The sequence below is a fragment of the Stegostoma tigrinum genome, chromosome 38, assembly GCF_030684315.1.
Source record: "Stegostoma tigrinum isolate sSteTig4 chromosome 38, sSteTig4.hap1, whole genome shotgun sequence".
Lineage (NCBI taxonomy): Eukaryota > Metazoa > Chordata > Chondrichthyes > Orectolobiformes > Stegostomatidae > Stegostoma > Stegostoma tigrinum.
The window spans coordinates 15,330,974-15,355,366 of record NC_081391.1 but is presented as its reverse complement, the minus strand read 5'-3'; the positions used below and the strand labels follow the sequence as shown (position 1 = coordinate 15,355,366).

The window sequence follows — 24,393 nt, the reverse complement described above, 5'->3', positions numbered from 1 at the left end:
GTCTGTGTGTGTGTGTGTGTGTGTGTGTCTGTGTGTGTTTGCGATTTTCAGGTCCCGCCCACTTTCAACAACATAAAACCTTCAGTCCACAGCATGAGACAGTAAAGAGTCTGAGCAGCTCTCAGGAGCTGGACAAATACAGGGATTGGTGATTCTGACAGTTACCAGTGAGGGAATAATATATCATACAGCCTGATTACTCAGACAGTCTGAAGTCCCAGTAACACCAGATCAAAACAGGTAGGTGCTTTATGTTTATTTAATTTTAAACAAGTATCTGTTAGATTAGAATTTGTAGTATCAGGTTTAACATCTGTTATGCTTGAATGAACTCTAACCTTCTGGACATTGTGGTGAGGTGAGTCTTCTTATCCTTAAGGTAATGATAGCTTCTGAATATAGGAATTGATCATTCTACTGGTTCTATCCGGTGCCTCAGTGCAGAGCAATCCTGATGGGGCACAGGGCTCTCAGTTCAAATCCCACTTCATGATGTAAGTGTTAAAAAATCAAGGCTGATTCTCTAGCATATTACTAAGATACTGTGTCATTGGGAATGCAATTTCTTTCCTTGTGAGATGTTAAACCCAGGCATCTTCTATCTTCTATGGTGGCAAGATACCATGCCACCAATGCTGCTGTAAGCTGTGCAGCCATGCAACTCCTGGGAAACTCTACAGTTGTCAATTGGTGTTCTGATGCATTGGCTTCTGCTTTCTCTGGCAGCTGCAGCCACGCGTGGCCCTCAGAGTTCTATGCAACTGCAAGAAAATTTAGAGGAAGCATTGCATGGCACAGTTTCAAAGAAGATAAAGTATGTTCTCCTTCCCCGGCGTCCCAGCTGATATTTATCCCTCAATCAACATCACAAACAAGTTATCAGGTCATTATTGCCAGTTTGTGGGAGCTTGCTGTGTGCAACTCGGCTACTATGGCAGCACAAACTCTGCCGTTGGTATCAGACGCATTGGAAACCAGCGAACTGACTCCAACTGCACCGGCTGAGGTTACCATGAAGTGTCAATCTCTCCCCTTTGCCTGAGGCATGGTGACCCTCAGGTTAAACCACCACCAGTCATCTCTCTCTCTCTCTAATGAGAGATATGATATATGGTCCTCTGGGATTATGGTGATTTACCTTACTTCACAAAGTACCTCACTGGCTGTAAAGTGCTTTGAGGCATTAGGTCTGTGCGAACAATGCTAGATAAATGCAAATCATTCCATGGACCATCCTGCTTGCTATGAGGGTTAGGCGATTATTTAACTTTGAATGCATTGCAATTCATCCCTCGTGAGTTATATTTTCTCAAGTTCTCCATCGCAGAGAGGCCAATTCTCTCACCTTGCTTCCAATTTGCATTAGATCAGGTAGCCCAACACATCAGAAACCTGCATTCATTAACCTGTGCAATTGCTTATAATTTTGCCTGTCAAAATTACTTCATTTGCCTGGCAGGAATATATTTCTTATCCGGCAGTCTCCCAGGATTGAGAATGAATTGCTTCCACCCTGGCTTGAAATACTTTAATGAAAATAAATCAAGAAAAAAGCTTTGTTGCCAAGCACTACCACTTGCACTGTACTGTCCCTTTATGGATGCTTCTCAATATGACTTGTTAGGTAACAATACAGGCGGCTACAGATGGGGTTTCAGGGTAGTAAGGGCAGGGACTGCCCTCTGGAGTTTAGAGTAAGAGGCCACTTGATTGAAAATGTAAAAAATCCTAGTGGGGTCTTGACAGGGTGGATGTGGGCAGGCTGTTTCTTCCCGTGGGAGAATCTAAATCCAGGGGTTTCAAAATAAGGGTTGATCTTTTAAAACAGAGTTGAGGAGAATTTCATTTTCTCACAGAGGGTCATGCATCTTTTGAATCCTCTTCCTCAAAATATTGTGGAAACTGAGTCTTTGAACCTTTTTAAGACATTAGTGGTATAGAGAATGGAGTGCAAGATTATTGGGGGCAGGCAGAACTACGGAGAATTCAGATCAGCAATGATTTTATTGACTGCCAGAGCAGGCTCAAGGGGCTGAATGGCCTACTTCTGTTCCTAATTTGTATATTAGTACGTGCCCCGAATTTAATCTCCAGTCAGGTCTGAACGATCTCAGCCGGAGTTGGAGTCGGGGTAGGAGTAGAATTTGCCTCAATGCCAAGTATGTGAGGGAGGGGGAGCAGCAGCTACGGTCCAGCTTCAGGTCAGTGACCTGAGCTACACTGTGAATGTGCGTGAGTGCTGGTCTAACGGTGTTCAGCTCTGACACCAAGGAGAACACGTGCACTAGGGACCGAAACCAGAACCGTCAGTCTGCCGCATTATGGGCTGGTTTAGTTGGTGGCAGTCTGGCTATTCAACTACAAGGCATCTTGCACCCAAGCTCAATCTAGCTATTGATTACTGAGCCACCGGGTGGTGGTGGTGGAGGTAGTGGGTGTGGATGCAGTGCGCGGTTGTGGAATACTTCGCTGTCGAGCTGAAGCATGAATGGGCACGCACATAGCCATTACTCACTGGTTTGCAATCAAAAACGGTAACTACGAGCTCAGTTTTTAACCCGTCCCTAGCCCAGGGGCACTGAAGACAGTGGAAGCACTGGCTGAGAGAGTCTGCACTGCCGATGTTTCTGAAGCCAAGAATATTCTGCTTTGTGCAAACTGAGTTATCTATATGAAGATTAATGAATCACCCATAGCTGTTTTATGAGCTGGTGCATGCTTAAAGCCAGACCTCATTGGTTTGTAGATGTAAGGGCTGCTGGATAAAATAAATATTCAAGTATATCAGTCATCAGCCAACTCGGGATTCAGCACCCACGTCTATAACTGTAAGCTCTTATTGAGGATGTTACTGCAGCTGTTTAACTGTCCAATAACTCGCGAACTCTTCAATCATCAAAAAGTTTCACTATTCTTGTCATTCATTTCCCAACAAAGGGATTCCATCCCTCCCACATGATTTTAATTCCTATTTCAACCAACTCTTGTTGATGGTGTCTGCAATAACATGAGTACCAATGTGTTACTTTTAACATCCCAGGGATGCATCAGAAGCACAGTTATGAAACAACATTTGACACTGAGTCACGTAGGGAGATATTGGGGTGAATAACCTCAGGTTCGGTCAAAGAAGATGGTTTTCAGGAGCATTTTAAGGGAGAGGAGAGAGAAGGCTTGGAGGAGGGATTCCTGTATGCAGGACTAGTAGTCCAAATGCAAACAATGCACACCGTGACTGGTAGGTCGGTAATATACTGGTATTGCCACTGGCCTAATAATCCAGTTACCCAGACTTGTATCATGAGATCAAACCCCACATGGCTTGTGGGAACTTAAACTAAATTAATATTGAGTCATCAGTGATAACTATTATCAATTGTTGTTTTAAAATAAAATTGGTTCACTATGTCCGTTAGGAAGCAAATCTGTTGTCTGGCCTACATGTGACTCCAGACCAACAACAATGTGGTCGACTCCTAACAGCACTCTGAAATGGCCCTGGCACATCATTCAGTTCAGGGGCAATTCGTGATTGCAACAAATGCTAACTTTGCCAGCAATGTCCGCATCTCACACAAGAATAAATGAAAGAAAATTATATTTAGAATGTGGAGGAAAAGGCTAGAATTGGAGGGATGCAGAGATCTCCAAGGGCTGGAGGCATGACAAGGGAGGGAGTGACACCATGGAAGGATTCATAAAGTAGGCTGAGTTGAGCTTTTGCAGGAAGCGTGTGGATAATGGGGCATCAGAGTTTTGGATCAAGTTGGAAAGTGGAGGTGGACGGCAGGGAGTTGAAATAATCAAATCTAGATGTTAAAAGAAAATCAGCAGAAAGATTAGTTAACCTGATTGGGGCTCTGCCGAAACTGATTCTGTCCTCAACTAACATGCACACACATCCAAGTTATCCAGCAGGGTTTCTGGATCGGAATCGAACTCTTTTCGTGATCCATGATATGGTAAGGTGTCAACGAGGTGAAGAGCTGGATGAACACAGCAGGCCAAGCAGCATCTTAGGAGCAGGAAAGCTGACGTTTCAGGCCTAGACCCTTCATTAGCCCAAAATGTCAGCTTTCCTGCTCCTAAGATGCCGCTTGGCCTGCTTGGTTCATCTAGCTCTACACCTTGCTGTCTTGGATTCTCCAGCATCAGCAGTTCCTATTATCTCTGATGTTAAGGTGTCAATTCGTTTTGGAATTACCCAGAAGCTTAAATATTGTTAGTAAAAACATAAGTTGTGGGTCTACTGGCCCAATTAGGATGTGGATTTTCACCTGGGGGATTTTGCTGCTCCTCATCAGTGTCCAATGGCCCGGCCTATTGGAAAGTCTCTTACCAGGCAGAAATGGGATTGGCTGTAATAGGCCTGCCTCCCATGGGTGAATAGCCCAGTTATCCATTGCTATCTGTGGGCTCACATACAGTCAATGGGTTACTTGGACTGTTACAACTAGTCCTTGAACTATATCAAGGAATTGGGAGGTCCAGGAGACAGTAAAATATTAAGCTTTCACCAACTGTGAATGAAAGTTAGAAAGTAGTAACTTGGGTGATTGTTAAAGCTGATCAATTTGAAGCAGCCACTCCATTCACAATGCCAATAAATATGAAGATAGCTCAGAACCTCAACCTGAGCTACAAATCTTCTCAAAACTCGCTATGAAGATAGCTGTATTTCAAAGTAGTTTCCTGGTAGCTCAAATGTCAGGCCCCTCACAGCCATCATTGATGATTGATTCTTCCTGCAATGTTCTATTAGTCTTGAGCTTTATGAGCAGTCATAAATCAGTGAGGAAGAGGTGACAAGTTTGAAGCAGCCATGTATTAGGTATACGTAATGACCTAAGCTCATTCGGTTTTTGTTACATCTCAAACTGTATCAAAGTCTTTATTGGTGAGACCACTCTGACAGTGGTCATGGAAAGCTTTTCTATCCTGTTCTAAATCAGAACAGTTTAGACTCTGTATGTAACCTCATGTTGTCTCTACCCTGGGAGTATTTGATGGGGACAGTGCAGAGGTAGGTCTACTTTGTATCTGATCTCATGTTGTGCTTATCCTGGGAGTATTTGATGGGTACATTGTAGAGGGAGCTTTATTTTCACTTTTAACAGGGTAGATGGAGCTTTACTGTGCAACTAAATCATTGCTTCCTTGTCCTGGAAGTGTTTGATTGGTACACAAGAAAGGGAGCTTTACTTTCAGATCACAAAAGTAGATGAAACTTTACTTTCAATTTAAAAGAGTAAAGCCCCATTTCTGAAGAAGGGTCCTGATCTGAAAAATCAACTTTCCAGCTCCTCTGATGCTGCCTGGCCTGCTGTGTGCCTCCAACTCCACACTGTGTTATCTCTAACTCCAGCATTTGCAGTTCTTGCTATCTCTGAGTTAGTTTTACTGTGGATTTAGCCCCATGCTGTCCCTGTCCTGAGAGTTTTTTATGGGGATACTTTACCAGGAGCTTTAGTTTCCATTTAAAAGAGTAGAGAGAGCTTTAACTTGCATCAAATCCTGTGCTGTACCTGTTTTGGGAGTGTTTGATGGGGACAGTGTATCAGGAGCTTTATTTTCCATTTAAAAGGGTAGAGAGAGTATTACTCTGCACCTACGCGGTGCTGTACCTGTCCTGGAGTGTTTGATAGGGAGGCATACAGACAGTTTTACTTTGTACCTAACCTGTAACCTCAGAAAAAAGGGATGAACCGTGTGTGCAAAAACCAAAGAAAGCTGGAAAGGTTTCAGCCTCGTGAAATGAAATCTGATACTACAATGACAGCAACGATTAATCAGAAATGGATAAACAACCCAACAAAGTTCAAGTAGGACGTTAATGCTGACCTCTAATTCCTCAGGAGACTATAAGATGTAAATAAAAATTTTTATGCGACCATGATTCTCTGGGTCACAGTGGTAAACGATGAAATTAATTCTGATTATTTACGATTAACGATTAGTTCATTTTATTACTTTTTCTTAATGGGGGTCCCCTGCGTTAGTCAGACCACGTGTCAAAGTTTGCAAAATCTCATAGGGTGGTTTCATATTTAGAGACTTTGAGAGTTCCTTTTCCCAACCCATCCCCACCCTCCATTATTCATAATACTAAAATTACCTTTCTTAACCATTCTCAGCTGAAACTAGACATCTCTTCTGGGGAAAGCCCGTTTTCAGTGAGCTAGCAGAGTATGGCAACTGAATTAGAGGCTTCTTGAACTCACTGCTGCTTGAAAAAGTGACGGCAGAAGTAAATTTTGGAAGGAAATTGAACACTTGAAAGGCAATAAAACACAGGGCTAGGAAAAGTGAGATTAATCAGAGAACTTTTTCCACCAATACAGCACAGGTGCCATATAGGAATGGACTCTGTGTAAGATCCCATCATTTTAAAACAAGTCATGGTTAAATATAGAGTAAAGGTCCGAGGGCAGGTACAGTATAGGGGTTAGATACAGAGTAAAACCTCCTCTACACGTTCCTCATCAAACTCTTCCAGGTCAGGTACAGTACAGAGGGTTAGATACAGCATAAAGCTTCCTTTACTCTTTTTTAAACTGAAAATAAAACTCGCGGGACTATTTTCAAACTGAAAGTTACCTCTATGCTCTTAAACTGAAATCAAAACTTCTCTCCACTGCTTTAAACTGAAAGTAAAGCACCTCTACACTGTCTACATCAAACATTCCCATGACAGTATGGGGTTAGATGTAGTGTAAATCTTCCTCTACTCTTGTAAATGAAAAGAGAAGCCTTCTTTAGTCTAATCTGAAAGTAGAACTCTCTCTGCACTGTTACCATCATGCTCCCAGGATAGATGCAGCACAGGGTTACAGACAGAGGAAAGCTCCTTCTACTCTTTTAAACCAAAAGTAAATTGAAAGTAAAACTCTTTTGAATCTTTTGAACTCAAAGTTCCCTTGGCATGGTCCCCGTCAAAAACTTCCAGGACAGGGACAGCACTGGCTTGAACACAGCACAAAGCTCCATCCATACTGCACCCAAGCACTTCCAAGACAGATAGAGCATAGTGTTAGATATGGAATAAATCTCTCTCTACACTATCCTCACCAAACATTTTCAAGATAGGTACAGCAGAGGGTCAGATACAGAATAAAGCTCTCTATACACTGTTACCATCAAATACTCCCAGGACAGGGACAGCACATGGTTAAGTATGGAATAAAGCTTCCTCTACTCTGTATCCATCAATGTGTGTTAATTCCAGCTTCCACTCTCCTTGTACGATGGGTTAAACATTTCCAATATCTATGCCGGTTGCCTGTTAGATCCTTGAAAATTTCGTAGCGAGATACGTGCTGTGTGTGCTCAGTTGCCGGAGAAGTACTATTGATACTGGAGGTGTATACTGTGCACATTCAGCCATCACTGAGTGTAAAAGACATTGTGAATGTTCACTGCCTTGAGAATCCATATTCCATGTCAGGCAGTGCAAGCAGTCATTCGAGTTTTGAATAACAGTCATACTGGACTTGAAATGTTAACTCTGTTTTGCTCTCCACAATTGCTGCCGGATCTGCTGAGTTTCTCCAGCATTTTTGTTTCAGGCTGTCATTCTAGATAGTGTTAAGTCGACCTTTTCAGAAATATAATTATAATCCTCTAGAGCTGGTGAAGCTTAAACCTGGCATTCCTGGCCTACAGGAAGAGACACAACTGCACCAGAGAACCCTAAAAGGTCTTTCTACACAGTTCTGTGGCTCCCTCTAATGGTTACAGTGTAGCAATGTGGTTCCAAGAACATCTTTGCTTGTGCAAGATTTAGAGGTATTAAGGCAGAATGGGTATAGTCCATCATCTGCATGTCTGTCATTTGCTTGCATTATCTACTTCAATTTGTGATGCTTGTTTTTCCCTGGCTAATGCCTATTTTCATCTGCCCTTATCTAACCTCCTTCAAATGAGATTTAAACTAAGGTCCCCTTATACACACACAGATGGAACATAGATAATATCATGGGTATTATTTCATGGCAGAGCTGGGGTATTAACCACTAGAGTCTTGGTTAAAGAAAAGTATCTCTCAGTCAATGCCTTATAATCCTGTGGATGTTGATGGGATCTGCTATTCCCAAGCTTAGCTGTTGTGTTTCCTGAAAGATAATACTTTAAACGTACTTCATTGGCTGTGAAGCAATTTAGGAAGACAAATGGCCATGAAAGACACAATGAAAGTGCAGAGGTAGTAGGAACTGCAGATGCTGTAAAATCTGAGATGACAAGGTGTAGAGCTGGACGAACACAGCAGGCCAAGCAGCATCTGAGGAGCAGGACTGGGACCGAAACGTCAGCCTTCCTGCTCCTCTGATGCTGCTGCGTTCATCCAGCACTACATCTTGTTATCTCACAATGAAAGTGCAGGTCTTTCATAACTTTTATCTGTTAATTATCTACATCACTGTCACCCTCTCTCAGTTGTGCTGACTGCTCTTCTCTGCCATCTGGTGTTCATTACCTGAAAGTACTTGTGCGATGTCAAGAGAGTATTGTAGCTGCTCAGTTGAAGTCAATGTTGATACCTATTTTCTTGCTTATGACCAGCAAATGCCCTTTTTTATGGAAGGGTTTGAGTGAAAATAGATGTTGGAGAGCCGTCAGGATCAGCAGGACAGAAGAAAAAATATTGAATGAGCAGTTATAGAGCAGCCTTGAAGACTTTCTAAAGTGCTTCACTTTTTGAAGTACAGTCACTGTTGCAGTGACCAAAGGTTGAGAGGAAGAGGCAGGAGAGTGGGGTCGAGAAACATATCAGCCATGATGGAATGGTGGCGCAAGCTCAATGGGCTGAATGACCTAATTGTGTTCCTATACCTTATGATAATGTAGCCAAATGCAGCACAGCAAGATACCACAAACGGCTACATGATATCAAACCAATCATGTGTTCTTTGTGATTTAAAAAAAATCTTGGGATGTGGGCATTGTCACTGTTTATTCACCATCTCTAACTTCCCTGGAGAAAATCAACTACTTTTAAAAAATGTTGCAGTCCTTGGGTTTTGTAAGGATTCCCACGGTAAAGGAGGGAGCACCAGGATCTTGACTCCAGCGACACTGAAGGAAGATCAATACATTTCCAAGTCAGGTGTTCAGATAGGAGGGGAACATGTAGGTGGTGGTGTTCCCATGCATCTGTGGCCCTTGTCCTTCTAAGTGGTAGAGTTTGTGGATTTTGGAACGGTGATGTTGATTAAGGTATAATATTTCCTAAAGGTGTGGGGTGTACTCCCACAGATCTCCTCAAGATTGTGACAGTAGGATTTTTATGTTAATATGAGACGGACATTAGGGCCTCAGTTTAACAGCTCACCTGAACAATGCACCTGCCCCCACCAGTGCAGCACTCACTCAGTCCTACGCTGGTCACTTTAGCCTGCATTATGTACTTAAGATGGAGTGGGTGAGGAGGTGAAATGGAAGGCAAAATGAATTGCAGTCAATCCCTAAAGCTCCGTTTAAATTAAAACTTTATGACTTTATGATTTGCTGTGGTGTTTTAGTCTGTTGCACAATGGGTGTTGCCATGGACACAGTACTGAATTGTATTATCCAAGCTGGCAGTCTCATCATAGTTTAACTGAGCTGTGGTCTAGAGGTGGGGGAGAGGGTTACTTGAAACCTTTCAAACAAGAGTCAGTAAATTGTCTAAGTGGTCACAAGCAGCCATAATGTAACCCTGAACCTTGCAGGCTCTCAAGTCAGCAGTGGAAAGCTCCCCGCTCTTGGCAAAGTGTTGGGGATGGAGGTGATAGTGTGGTGTAGGTCCCTTAACTACTGGCTACAATAGTTAACAATGTGGTTAACAATGATCATGATTTATATTTATAGACCACCTTTCGCATAATGAAATGCCTGAAGGTGCTTAACAGGAGGGTAAAATGAATCATGAGCCATATAAGGAGTTATTAGGTCAGATGACCAAAAGCTTAGTCAAAGATGAGTTTTCAGAGCCTCTTTCAAAGAGGAATAAGAACTACAGTACTATAAGAGGCAAAGACGAACAGCGAGGGAATTCGTGATTGTGAAGCCTCAACAACTCAAAGCCTACAGTCGAATGATTGTACACAGGAACAGGAGTAGGTCATTCAGTTTGCTCTGCCATTTAGTGCAATCATGGTTGACTGGACACTTGAATGTCTTTTCCCCACCCACCCCCATAACCCTGTAAACTACTGGTAATGATGAGAAATCTCGACCTTAATCAGGCTAAAAGACTTAACTTCCACAACCTGCTGTGGTAGAGAAATCCAAAGGTTTGCGGCACGCTGAGTAAAAACACTTTCTCCTCATCTCAGTAAGTGGCACCCCCCTTATGTTTAAATTGTGTCCCATGGTTCTAGATTTTCCAAACAGGGGAAACATCTATCCCGTCTGTCACTTCGAGCATTTTGGAGATTTCAGTGAAAGCCCCTTGCTTTCTTTGAAATACCCAAAAACAGGCCCAGTTTGTCCAATCTCTCTTCCAAAGACAGTCCCACTCTCCCAGGAATAAATCCGGTGAACTCTCATTGTGATTCCTCTTTGACAATAATATCCTTCCTGAGGTAAGGAGGCCCAAACTGCTCAAAGCACTCCAAGCTTTGATACAACTGAAACAGTTGGGGGTGCTTACAATCAAGGTCAGTATACAAGGAGAGCAGATATCACAAAGGGATGCAGGACGAAGTAAAGTTACAAAGATGTGGAAAGATGAGGGGGACAATAGTGGTTAGGCCAAGGAAGGGCTTGAACACAATTTTGAGAATTTTAAAAGCTAGGTGTTGCTTTACTGGAAACCAGTGTCATGTAGTGAGCACAGGTTGGGAGATAGGGGAAACACGATTTGTTGCCGACTCAAAGATTGGCAGCAGAGATTTGGAGAGGATAGAATTTGGGAGACCTTCCAGGAGGATTATCAAAGCTGAATGTAACAACACCACGAAAGAGGATTTAAACAGCGGATGAGTGAAACAGGGATCAGGGCAGGTGGTGTTTCACAGTAAAACCAAAGGTTTTAGTGGCGGTGCAAATGTGAGGATATAGAAATATAGAAAACAGGAGCAGGAGTGGGTCATTTGGCCCTTCAAGCCTGCTCCGTCTCTCAACATGATCATGGCTGATCATCCAACTCAGTCCCCTGTTCCTTGACCAGAGGATGAAACTCATCTCGAAGTCAGCAAGATTGTGAACAGACTGATTTCATCTGTTACCAATCGGCTGCTAGGGAACATGAACCAAGCAGTGACTCAACATTTGATTAATTTTGCCACCTGTGTGGATTTTCAGATCGGGAGATCATGACAGTGGTGTTTGTGCTCGTCGCAATGTTATATTTCCACATGGGCGTCCTTGTTGAAACACAGGCGCTGGCCAGAACCAAAAGGTAAGAGATTGCCATACTTTCTATTCCTTGCTGTTGAACTTCCAAAGTATTACAACTGGCATTTATTTGCCCTTTAACGCAATTAAAAACATAGCATGGCACAGCATAGGAACTGTATCAATCAAAAATTTAACACTGGGGCCCCGGATATCAGGACCTGGTGAGTTTGATTAGTAAGGGAGGCTTTATGGAGTGAATTAAAGGAGAAGACAGTTAACCTCACAATGTGAGATTTACCAGGAATCACTCATTTATACAGCTCAACATACATCTGGTTAATTTATGAACTGTCAGCTTCTACAAATCTCTATGGAAGTTATGTAGCACATTGACTCCTGGTTAAGCAATGTCTTCATCATAAAATACTTCTTCTGGTTTTCAAATCCATCCATAGCCTCAGTCCCTCCCTACCCCATCTCTAATCTCCTCCAGACCCACAACCCTCTGAGGTATCTTCACTTCCTCTAATTCTGATGTCTTGTGCAAATCTGATATTAATTGCTCCAGCATTGGTGGCAATGCTTCCATTTGCAGAGGATGAAACTCTGAAAGTTCCTTCCTACATCTGAGTCTTTGCATCCTCCTTTAAGATCCTCCATAAACTCCGCCTCTCGGACCAAGCTTTTGGTGATGAGGCAAAACCTGTCCTTATATGTCCCGTTGTCAAATTTTCCTCCTGCATATCTTTCATCACATTAAAGATGCCATATCAATATAGGTTTTTTGCTGAGTCTGTTAGGGGTTTCTAATTTAACCTGCTCCTGTGTTTCTTTGTCCCTCCCCAGAAACCCAGGTCCCTCACCTGCTTTCCAGTTATTTCTTCAAAATCTGCAAAATTCCAACGTGAAGCTTTTGGAGCCACAGGTAAAGAGTGTCCCACAGTCCCAAATCACCTCTGCATCTGACTCTGCTACAGGTTTCCTGGATTCTAAATTGGAGAACAGGGAGGGAAGCATCAATGACAGGTATTTTGTAGTTCTTTAATATTCGTTTGGCGTATGTGGGGATTGCTGGCTGTGCCAAAATTTGTTAGCCATCCCTATTCCCCTTTTGAGAAGGCAGTGGTGAGCCACCTTTTTGAAACACTTGAATCTGTGGTGTACAGGCAAGCCCTCATTGCTGTCAGGGAAGGACAGTCAGAATTTTGAACCAGCTAGATTGAAGGAACAGCAATACATTTCCAAGTCAGGAAGATGTATGGCTTTAATGGGACATTGTAGGTGCTGTATTCCCATGTTTCCCTTTCTTTCTCTGTGGTAGAGGCTGTGGGCTTAGAACATGATGTTATTAATGAGCCAAGGAAGCTACCCTGTAGAGCTGAGATAATGGGAACTGCAGATGCTGGAGATTCCAAGATAATAAAATGTGAGGCTGGATGAACACAGCAGGCCAAGCAGCATCTCAGGAGCACAAAAGCTGACGTTTCGGGCCTAGACCCTTCATCAGAGAGGGGGATGGGGGGAGGGAACTGGAATAAATAGGGAGAGAGGGGGAGGCGGACCGAAGATGGAGAGTAAAGAAGATAGGTGGAGAGGGTGTAGGTGGGGAGGTAGGGAGGGGATAGGTCAGTCCAGGGAAGACGGACAGGTCAAGGAGGTGGGATGAGGTTAGTAGGTAGCTGGGGGTGCGGCTTGGGGTGGGAGGAAGGAACCTAACCGGTTCTTCCTCTCACCCATCCCTTCCTCCCACCCCAAGCCGCACCCCCAGCTACCTACTAACCTCATCCCACCTCCTTGACCTGTCCGTCTTCCCTGGACTGACCTATCCCCTCCCTACCTCCCCACCTACACCCTCTCCACCTATCTTCTTTACTCTCCATCTTCGGTCCGCCTCCCCCTCTCTCCCTATTTATTCCAGTTCCCTCCCCCCATCCCCCTCTCTGATGAAGGGTCTAGGCCCGAAACGTCAGCTTTTGTGCTCCTGAGATGCTGCTTGGCCTGCTGTGTTCATCCAGCCTCACATTTTATTACCCTGTAGAGCTCCCTTCTTAGTTTTGTGAGTACGAGTGTGGTGTTCAACTGGGGAAGGGAGAAGGTCCTGCACCTGATTCTCTGATGGGCCACACTCCTACACCACTTTGGTCACTGGTTACCCTGCCTAGAAAATTGGCACTAAATCAGAATATTAACAGGTGTGAGGCCATCACAGTAAAACAGCCTGCTGTTTACAGAGTGTGGGTTCCGACATATGAAATAATTCACAAACTAAAGGAGTGTGTTGCAAACCTTGCTTTTTTTTTAAATTTCCTGGTGGCATAGGAAGAAATATAATTTGCTGTTGCTTTCTCCATGACAATGCTTTGGCCAATCGTAGTTCAACTGCCAAAGAATTGGCATCCTTTATTTGACGAGTGTAAGTTGTGTTTATTTGACATTTGGCATTCTTGCATTTGTCCTGATAAGCAAATGATCAAGCATTTAGGCAACACATCTCTCTTTTCAGCAATATCAGGGAAACAATTTTGAGGAATGTCAGAGGCTGAGGGGTGACCTTACAAAAATTATAAAATCATGAGGAACATTGAAAGGGTGAATATCAAAAGACTTTTCCCCAGGTTAGGGAAGTCCAAAACTAGAGGGCATAGAAAGGTGAGAGGGGCAGGTATTTGAAAGGAACCAACTTTTTCAAGCAGAGGGTGGTGCATGTATGAAATGAGCTGCCAGAGAAGGTGGGGAAAGCTGGTGCAATTACAACATTTAAAAGGCTTCTGGAATGGGTACATGAATAGGAAGGATTTAGAAGGATATGGGCCAAATGCTGACAAACGGGGCTAGATTAATTTAGGATATCTGGTTGGCACGGGTGAGTTGGACTGAAGGATCTGTTTCTGTGCTGTACATTTCTATAACTCTATGGCTGTGGGGGGAATCAGTGGAAAAGGACAGGCATAACATGTTGCATTTATGCAGCACATTTCATGGAGTAAAATATCCCAAGGTATTTTACATGGTTGATAACCAGTTAATAGTTTGACAGCTTTCATAAGATATTAGGAGCAAAGGTTTCATCAGAAAAGCATGTCTTAGGAAGAATCTTAAAAGAAGAAAGAGAGACGGGACTGCAGGGCTGAGTTTTGTAAATTGGGAAGCTCTTTCAAAATGATCAGCACAAGCACAGTGGGATGAATGGCCTCTTGTCCAATTGGATTCATGGCTGGTAACTAACAGACTGCTTTTTGTTTTGGTTTGGTTTGAATTCCAGTACAGTGCCAAAAGGTAGAGTTAAACGTGGCCCCGACAACAAATACAAGCCCTCGCGCTGCTTCCTGGGCATCTGCAACACTCTCAACCTGGCCTATAGACTCTACCAGCTGGGACCTAAAGGGAAGGAGCCAAGTCCCCCAAAAAGTACAGATGACCCCAATGGCTACGGAAAACGTCGGCGGAGGAGCCTAATCTCACTTTTTGCCAGGTGCAGGAAGCTCCAAATGCACAGATTGGTGGAAAAGAAGTAAGGGGAGAAATCCTGATTGATCTCCTTCACCTCCAGCTCTCACCCAACTTGCACCACACAACCTAGACAGGCACAGTCCACATCTACTGCCTCTTAAAGGAGTGGAGGATGTGTGGGGGAAGGAACCAGGCATAAAGTAAAAATCAATAATATCTGCTGGGGAAGGAATCTGTGATCTTCACCTGGTGTAGCTTTTAGTGACTCAAGCCTAGAGCAATGTAATTGGCTTTTAATTGTCCTCTAGAATTTAGGGATGGGGTGGGGAAAGAGACAAAAATAGAAGTTGCTGAAAAAACTCAGTAGGTCTGGCTGCACCTGTGGAGAGAAATCAGAGTTAACGTTTTGGGTCAAGTGACCCTTCCTCAGACCCCTCCCAGTTCTGAGGAAGGGTCATTCAAACCCAAACATTAACTCTGATTTCTCTCCACAGATGCTGCCAGACCTACTGAGTTTTTTCAGCAACTTCTATTTTTAGTCTCTGACTTACAGCATCCGCAGTTCTTTACAGGAAAGAAAACTGCCAACCTAGTTCAGTGATGTCCACATCCTGTGACTGAATTTTAAAAAATAAATATGCTTTGTTTTGGCTAAATGTAACACCAGGTATACCAGCCTCTCCCCTCACCATAAAGAAAACTAAGGTTGGGAAGAAGAAATAAACTTTATTCACCCCCCCCCCCAAAAAAAACTGAAAGAGATTGTAGACTTTCAAAGAAAAGCTTATCGGGTTCCGATTTTCTAACTTTGGTTTAAAGTGTGTAGGTAGGCCTGTTAGGTGGCCACTAACCTAGCACCCCACCATTGAGCAACTTGACTTGTAGCCCGCCTGGTGTCTCAGGTTGCCAGAAGCCGCCAGTCATTCAGCTTCCAGTCCTAAGGATTACCAATCGAGGCCTACTCCATGGGGCATTGTTAGTTATCTTCTTATTGTGGAGATCGGGGTATGGGGTCATGGTCAAGGCCAGGAGATATCAGACAGCCAATCCTTGTCCATCCCAAAGAAAAAACCAATTTGAGAAATAGTCATGTTTTTAAATGATCTATTTTGAAGTGCAAACGGTGAGTCAGATTAGTGCGTCTAGTTTGACAATTCTGATTGGATTTTCCTTCTGGAGGTTTCCAATTGACCCTCTATTGGGGAAATTGGAGGTCCCTCCTTTCTAACCCCACATCTGGTCATGAAACAAGACACCTTTCCCACCCACAACCAAGGCAGGTGATAGAGCAGGTGGTAGATATTTCTCATCAACCTGTTCAAACATGTTGTGACACACCTCTAGAGCAAGTTGGACTTGACAGTCAGAGGTAGAAACTCCACCATGGCACTCCAAAATCTTAAGTCCTGGAAGTGATAAGTTGAGGCCCTCAAGTGTCCATTAATTGACCAATGGACCTTCTCACCCAAACTTAATGAGTGGGATGGTGAGAATGGGGTATTTTTCCATGGCCACCTGGCCCAATTATATTCTTTCTGTTTGGTTTCAAGGAAGGGAAAATAGCACCTTGTGAAGCAAATAATCAAGCAACTTTCCCATTCTCTGTGATTTCCTCCACTCCTATATATATTTCTGAACTATTTATTTGCTCCAAATTCACAGACTGATCACAAAATGCCGGGTTTGTAGAAGGTATCAGTTCCTCTAGAATCAGTGCTAGAACTTAGCAAGGGTCATTAGCCTTAAAGATGCCTGTTCCTCAAAAAAAAACTTTTGCTAAAAAAAATGTTGTGTGGAACCATACCTTTAAGGGCCTATCCTGCAGTGGGAGTAAGGGGAAGGGGTCACGGAATCTACAGCATTGTGCCACCTCATCAGTACACATGTAAAGTAGAACTGGAAATCCAGTGGGTCCACCCACCAAATACTCCAACCCAACGTCTCAACCAACAAGAGCAGTGCCCATTCTAATTGACTGACGACTGTTGATGGGCCACGTTTTCCCCGCTGAGGAGCAGGAATGTGTGTGGCTGATGCTAAGAGATAGATGGGGTCTTCTGTTGACTACCTCCAGCTTCACAGATCAAAGGTATAAGTCGCACTGTCCAACAGGGACCAGCAGACTTTGTGAGCTGCGCAGTCAGTGTGGTGATAGGAATGCCTCACTCTCGTTATGGGCACGGCAAAGTTGTTGCATCAAGTGTGGTTGAGTTTATTTGGTTATTGATTTGCAGATCTCAAATTTTGGCACTGCTGAGTTGCTTGAGTCTGCCACACAATGCCGCTCACTTTCCCCATCTCTGCGACATAAACACCCTTTAATTAGAAATTCAGTTTCTCAAGCAAGTGTGACACATTGCTGCTAGTAATGAGAATAACTGGCGATGAAAGGTACTCCAAATTGTCTCCTGGTACCTCCTCACTAGACACAGGCAGCAGTCGTGGAGTTTTCACCAGCAGACACTTTCCCCAAGAGCTGTGCAGTGTGAACACTATAAACTACTGGGAAGGGAAAAAACACATTTGTATTATGCATATGCAATATTTATATGTATGTATATGTACATATGCACATATCATACAGGATGTTTATAGAGTTATTTCTGAACTTAATTTCAAGTGTTTTGAGTCAATACAGTTCAAATATTTAGGATCCAGCAGTACTGATATAATTCATGAAATTGCTTTACAATAACCAGAAAACATGTTCAGCAATTGGATTGGAAAACTATTTGGATTGGAATGAGGCATCTTCTCAAAGGGTGCCTATTTCCACCTCCTGGATACCACCCCTGTCTCAACTCATCTGCTGCTGAAACCCTTACCTCATTCAGGCCTTCATGACTTCTCACCTTTACCATTCCAATGCACTCCTGGCGGGTCTCTCAAATTCTACCCTCTAAAAACCCGAGGTCATTCGGAAGTCTGCAGCCTGTGTCATAACTCATGGCAAGTCTTGTTTCCCAAAGGCCTTCTGATTTGCTTACGCTCCTGATCAAGCAATTTTAGAGTGTTCATCCTTCTTCTCAAATTCCTTCCTATTTCTATGATTTCCTCTAGCTGCACACACCTCTCAGATCACTGCACTCATCCAGTTCTCGAATCTTGAGCGCTGAGGCACATTTCAATTGCTTTCAGTCACCAGGGTTCTAAGTTGTGAAATTTCCTGCCTAAATCTCTCTATCTCACTTTACTGCTTAAAAGCTTCCTCCCTTTTGGTCACCCGACCCAATATCGCCTATTACAAAGTAGAGTCATATCAGACTTAAAATGTTAATTCTGCTTCTCTCTCCAAAGATATTGCCAGATCTGCTGAGTTTCTCCACACTTTGTTTTTATTTCTAACATTGCCATATATGGATTGGTGTCACATGTTGTTTTATAATGCTCTTGTGAAGTGCCTTGGGGCATTTTAGGATGTTAGAGGTGTTATCTAAATATACATAGAGTTGTTGACGTACCACCAAAGGTAATGGTTACGTTGAAGCCTAGAAATTAGAACTGTATTGTGACAAAACTTCATGAATCATGATTTTATATGTTGTTTACAATTTGCTTCCATCATGTGCACATCAAAGTTAATCAATTTTAAACGATTTTATAAACATGCTGGATATATATCTGTGTGTGCGCGTGTGTGTGTGTGTGTGTGTGTGTGTGTGTGTGTGTGTGTGTGTGTGTGTGTGTGTGCGCGTGCGCGCAAGTGCGCAGACTGTGTTGATTTAAGTGTTGGCCCCTCCTGCAGAGGCTGGGATTAGTGGCTGCATCTGTGATTCTGTGAAGACTTTAATTTTCACCTCCCCTCCCCACCATTTACTTTTCCAAATTAATTATAGGGGAAAGCACCCACTGGGGGCTTCACTAAAGAAATTTTCACTTACTTTGAAACAGCGCTCAAAAGTTCTCTGATTCTAATCAGTAGATCTAGATGGGATTGGCTGGGGTTAGGGTGGATGTAATTTATGGAAACTGCGAGACTCCCCCAAACATTCTGGAGGAAAAAGAGAAAATTCACTTTCATTATTGATGGCATTTCCAAGCAATGCACTAAACTCTATCACTTGAGTAATACTTGAAATGAATTGTAAATTAACAATTAACTTAAGTAGCAGTTGCATTTTGAGTGCAATGGATGTGCATAGTATAAGGTTTTTGTGTATAGTGTACTGTACGTTTAAACACCTTTTCAAATGTTGATATTTTAAAAATTAAAACAATATTTATGTCACAACTTGCTTGTGTTGTTTATACATAGGTCATTTAAACTGCTGACTGTAGTTGAAACCAAAAGATTTTGGGGAGGATCTTTAAGTTAGGGAGTTAATTAAAAACACAGAAAAATAGGATTAGTCAGGAACTATGATGCCAAGTTTGATACTGACTTAACAGACTCCTCCTCAAAGTGGTGTCCTCAAAACCTGACTGAAAAATGCAATATCCACAGCAATATATATTGCACTTGTAGTGAGGTGCCTCAGAGTGGAACATGGTGAATAGAGAAAAGTTTCTCTTTTGCAATCTTTGTCATCCTGCTGCCACATCCCTGTAATGGCTATCAGATCATTGTTATTTTCTAAATAACAACGTCTACAGTGCGGAAAGAGGCCGTTCAGCCAATTGAGTCTGCATCAACCATCCAAATAGCATCGCACCCAGATCTACCCCCCACCCTATCCCCATAATCCCACATTTACCAGGGCTAAACCACCTAGTCCACACATCCCTGGTCACTACAGGATAATTTAGCATGGTCAGTCCACCTAACCTGCATATCTATGGACTGTTGGAGGAAACTGGAGCATCTTAGTGAAAACCCAGGCAGACATGGAGAAATGTCCAAACTCTACATGGACAGTCACCCAAGGATGGAATCAAAACAGGTCCCTGGCACTGTGAGGCAATGTGCTAACCACTAAGCCACGATGCCACCCTATTTACTTCAACACACACAACAAATTTGTATAATTTGTTATGAGTGCTCCACAGCTTAAACTGGGCCTTCAGTTTTGACTTTTTGTCTTCTTAACAAAAAGAGATACTTGCTTTACGTAACAAGAGCCAGTTTATTGCAATGATAACAACAAGTGCGAGTTACACTGACTAGTTAGGTACAAGTCCTATCAAACACCTGGCACGTTATATGTGACCACATCAGGATTACATACAACAAATGCCTGATGCCTCACTCAAAAATCATCAGACTGGGTGGTGCTTGATGCATCTTCAACACAAACTTTTTCAGAATCATTACCTTATATGACTAGGGGGATCCCTTGACAATGCATCAGCAGCAATGTCACCAAGCAGCCAAGTGAAGTATTCATGAACAGCAAACTGAGTCTCATCTTTAATGTGGTGGCTTGTTTTGAAGTCTTTTACAGGTATGATTATCAAACATAATTTGATGCTGAGTCAAATGAGGAGGTATTAGGGCTTGGTCAGGGAGAAAGAATTTTAAGGAGTGACTAAAAGTACACAGAAGGGTGAAATAGCACAGACGTTTAGGGAAGGAATTCCTGACTTTAGGGACCAGTTCCTCAAAGCATGGAGGAATTGAGATTGAGATTTAGCTCTTTCATTGCTGGTGTGTGTGGTAAGGCCAGCATTTGTTTGGTATTGCTGATTGCCCTTGAACTCACTGCCTTACTAGGCCAAAGAGCAACTCAGAGCTAACTACATTGCTAAGTTTGAATTCACATTTAGTGAAAATTAGATAAGGGCAGAAGATTTCCTTGACAAAGGACATTGGTGAACAGGTGGGATGATAGTTATCTATGACTACATTTATGTTTATTCTCTAAATTTAAATTTCACCAACTGACATGGTGGGATTTGAACCCCAGTCTCTGGAATGTTAGCTTCCAGACCACTAGTCCAATAACATTACCACTATGCTGCCATCTGCCACTGACACTAGATAATGGCCGAGTGGAAATTGGTATCAGCTGTGATGTTGCAAAGCTTTGAATGAGCTGAGGTTTATGGAAGGTGGAAAGGTGGAGGCCAGAAGAGCATTGCAACAATCAATTTTGCCATTTTGAACCTTCCAGTATATTCATTTTTCAAGTCTCATTAACACAATGATCCCTTGAAGATGCTGAGAATCGCTGCTCTCTGGGACTCTAAAAGTCCCCATGGTTAGAATCCACTGATCATCTTCTTCCTCATGAAGATCTTTTTGGGTTCCATTCCTGGACTGACTGTCGGGAATTGAGAATTCACACGAGGGGCAGCAAGACAGAAGCTAATTGAATTGCAATCTCAGGTCAAAGCACACATACATCTGATTAAAGAGTGATCAGAGATAATGGGCACTGCAGATGCTGGAGAATCTGAGATAACAAAGTGTGGAGCTGGATGAACACAGCAGGCCGAGCAGCATCTTAGGAGCACAAAAGCTGACGTTTCGGGCCTAGACCCTTCATCAGAGAGGGGGATGGGCGGAGGGTTCTGAAATAAATAGGGAGAGAGGGGGAGGTGGACTGAAGATGGATAGAGGAGAAGATAGGTGGAGAGGAGAGTATAGGTAGGGAGGGGATAGGTCAGTCCAGGGAAGACGGACAGGTCAAGGAGGCGGGATGAGGTTAGTAGGAGGAAATGGAGGTGCAGCTTGAGGTGGGAGGAGGGGATAGGTGGGAAGAAGAACAGGTTAGGGAGGCGGGGACGAGCTGGGCTGGTTTTGGGATGCAGTGGGGGAGGGGACGAGCTGGGCTGGTTTTGGGATGCAGTGGGGGAATGGGAGATTTTGAAGCTTGCGAAGTCCACATTGATACCATTGGGCTGCAGGGTTCCCAAGCGGAATATGAGTTGCTGTTCCTGCAACCTTCGGATGGCATCATTATGGCACTGCAGGAGGCCCAGGCTGGACATGTCTTCTAAGGAATGGGAGGGGGAGTTAAATTGGTTCGCGACTGGGAGATGCAGATGTTTGTTGCGAACCATCTGATTAATAGCATTTTTACTTTGCAAAAAATATCAAGGCATTGACAGGATCAGAATTCCAGTCCAGTGCTTACAATCATACAAAAAGGAGAAACAGATTGAAAAATCCCCTGAAAGACATAGTGTATGGGGAAATCAGATTGTGAGACTGAGCGTGAAAGAAAGTAAAAAACTAATGAGTAGGGATGCATGATAAAGGGGGAGCATCATAGATTTGAGATAGAAATAGAGAAGATCAGAGATAGGCAGATAATCAAGGTTTAGAGCAACAAAGGAAAGAGAGATATGGAGAGAGTCAGAGCAATACGATGAAAAAGTCAGACACGGTGAGGAAACACCAAGACTGTGAAAAACAGAAGGATTTAGGGAGATAGAAAAGAGGGCCAAAGAAATAATGAGAGAAACAGGTTGATAATGAGAGGGGGAGAGAAAAAAAATCAGAAAATATAGTTATGAATCAGATAGACAGTGAGAGAGAGGAACAGAAAAATACTTGGGCATGGCCTTTCATCCAGTTGGGGTGGTCAAGGTTAGAATCTTCTCCTTGTAGGTGGGTGAGGAGTTTATTCACTCATGGAATGTGGGCATCAAAGGCATACCATTTCTCCATTTAGCGCTAAGATTTATATCTAATTCCTTGAAAATATGCTTTCTGGAACAGAGAATTCCACTGGCTCAATATTGCTGGTGAAGAAATTTCTCCTAATCTCAGTCCTAAATGGCCTACCCCAGATCCTTTGACTGGTTCTGGACAACCTGGAAACAGCATTTCTGTGTTTACCGTCTAGCCCTGCTAGAATTTTATAGGTTAACTTTTGACTAATGTTAATTGCTCATCATTGCAGCAAGCATGAAGCTATGTAATTATTGAAGGATCATTATAATTGCATGAGAAGTAAATGTCTACATCATCATCCATCCCCTATTTCCAATTCCTCCGCCTCCGCCGCATTTGCTCCCACGATAAGACATTCCACTCCCGCACATCCCAGATGTCCAAGTTCTTCAAGGACCGCAACTTTCCCCCCACAGTGATCGAGCACGCCCTTGACCGCGTCTCCCGTATTTCCCGCAACACATCCCTCACACCCCGCCCCCGCCACAACCGCCCTAAGAGGATCCCCCTCGTTCTCACACACCACCCTACCAACCTCCGGATACAACGCATCATCCTCCGACACTTCCGCCATTTACAATCCGACCCCACCACCCAAGACATTTTTCCATCCCCACCCCTGTCTGCTTTCCGGAGAGACCACTCTCTCCGTGACTCCCTTGTTCGCTCCACACTGCCCTCCAACCCCACCACACCCAGCACCTTCCCCTGCAACCGCAGGAAATGCTACACTTGCCCCGACACCTCCTCCCTCACCCCTATCCCAGGCCCCAAGATGACATTCCACATTAAGCAGAGGTTCACCTGCACATCTGCCAATGTGGTATACTGCATCCACCGTACCCGGTGTGGCTTCCTCTACATTGGGGAAACCAAGCGGAGGCTTGGAGACCGCTTTGCAAAACACCTCCGCTCAGTTCGCAACAAACAACTGCACCTCCCAGTCGCAAACCATTTCCACTCCCCCTCCCATTCTCTAGATGACATGTCCATCATGGGCCTCCTGCAGTGCCACAATGATGCCACCCAAAGGTTGCAGGAACAGCAACTCATATTGCGCTTGGGAACCCTGCAGCCTAATGGTATCAATGTGGACTTCACCAGTTTCAAAATCTCCCCTTCCCCTACTGCATCCCTAAACCATCCCAGTTCGTCCCCTCCCCCCACTGCACCACACAACCAGCCCAGCTCTTCCCCTCCACCCACTGCATCCCAAAACCAGTCCAACCTGTCTCTGCCTCCCTAACCAGTTCTTCCTCTCACCCATCCCTTCCTCCCACCCCAAGCCGCACCCCCAGCTACCTACTAACCTCATCCCACCTCCTTGACCTGTCCGTCTTCCCTGGACTGACCTATCCCCTCCCTACCTCCCCACCTATACTCTCTCCACCTATCTTCTTTACTCTCCATCTTCGGTCCGCCTCCCCCTCTCTCCCTATTTATTCCAGTTCCCTCTCCCCATCCCCCTCTCTGATGAAGGGTCTAGGCCCGAAACGTCAGCTTTTGTGCTCCTGAGATGCTGCTTGGCCTGCTGTGTTCATCCAGCCTCACATTTTATTATCTTGAAACAAAATTGGATGGGTGGGAGTTTTGCCCATGCTGTGTTGATCCCAGTGTTGTTTTTGCTACATATGTATTCCACTACGGGTATTCATCTGGAAATCTGCCACCTTCTCCCTCTGGCCTATGACATCCTAATGTTTCTGCAACACTCCCATGCAATTGGATCTCAGTAAACCCCTGCCACCTGGGTAACTCTCTCCCCTACCCCTGTGTCTCAGTGATCTTCTGGGTCATTCACTCGCCCTGCTTCTGTGTCTCAGTGATTCCCTGGGTCACTCTCTCCCCGGTCCCTGTGTCTCAGTGAGCCCCTGGGTCACTCCCCCCGAGAGTATCGCAGTGATCCTCTGGGTCACTCTGCCCCCATCTCAGTTATCTTTAGGACAGTTCTTCCCTTCTTCCAGGTCTCAGTGATCCCCAAGGGACAGCTCTTCTCCTGCGTCTGAGTGATCACCAGGGGACATCACTCTCCCCACCCCTGTGTCTCAGTGATGCCGCGCACCCCC

The 24,393-nt window shown here is 43.9% G+C and overlaps 2 protein-coding genes across 7 annotated transcripts in view; one reads left to right on the top strand and one right to left on the bottom strand.

Moving 5' to 3' along the window:
• LOC125447315 (tumor protein p53-inducible protein 11-like) overlaps nt 1-24,393 on the bottom strand; it is a 211,780-nt gene that overhangs the window by 187,127 nt on the left and 260 nt on the right. For 3 of the 6 annotated variants that reach the window (XM_059640426.1, XM_048521639.2, XM_059640427.1), the window contains exons 2-3: nt 18,651-18,760; nt 12,183-12,308 (exon numbers count right to left, since the gene is read on the bottom strand). The exons of 2 other annotated variants lie outside the window; for them this stretch is intronic. The gene's annotated coding sequence lies outside the window, so the exon portion shown is untranslated. The remainder of the gene's footprint in view (nt 1-12,182; nt 12,309-18,650; nt 18,761-24,393) is intronic. One more of the 6 variants, XM_059640428.1, reaches the window with a different exon arrangement.
• LOC125447122 (pro-adrenomedullin-like) lies at nt 119-15,149 on the top strand. Its single transcript, XM_048521257.1, has 4 exons — nt 119-240; nt 11,284-11,380; nt 12,166-12,345; nt 14,582-15,149. The coding sequence occupies exons 2-4, from the start codon at nt 11,295-11,297 to the stop codon at nt 14,832-14,834; spliced, it is 519 nt and encodes a 172-aa protein (XP_048377214.1). The 5' UTR covers nt 119-240; nt 11,284-11,294; the 3' UTR covers nt 14,835-15,149.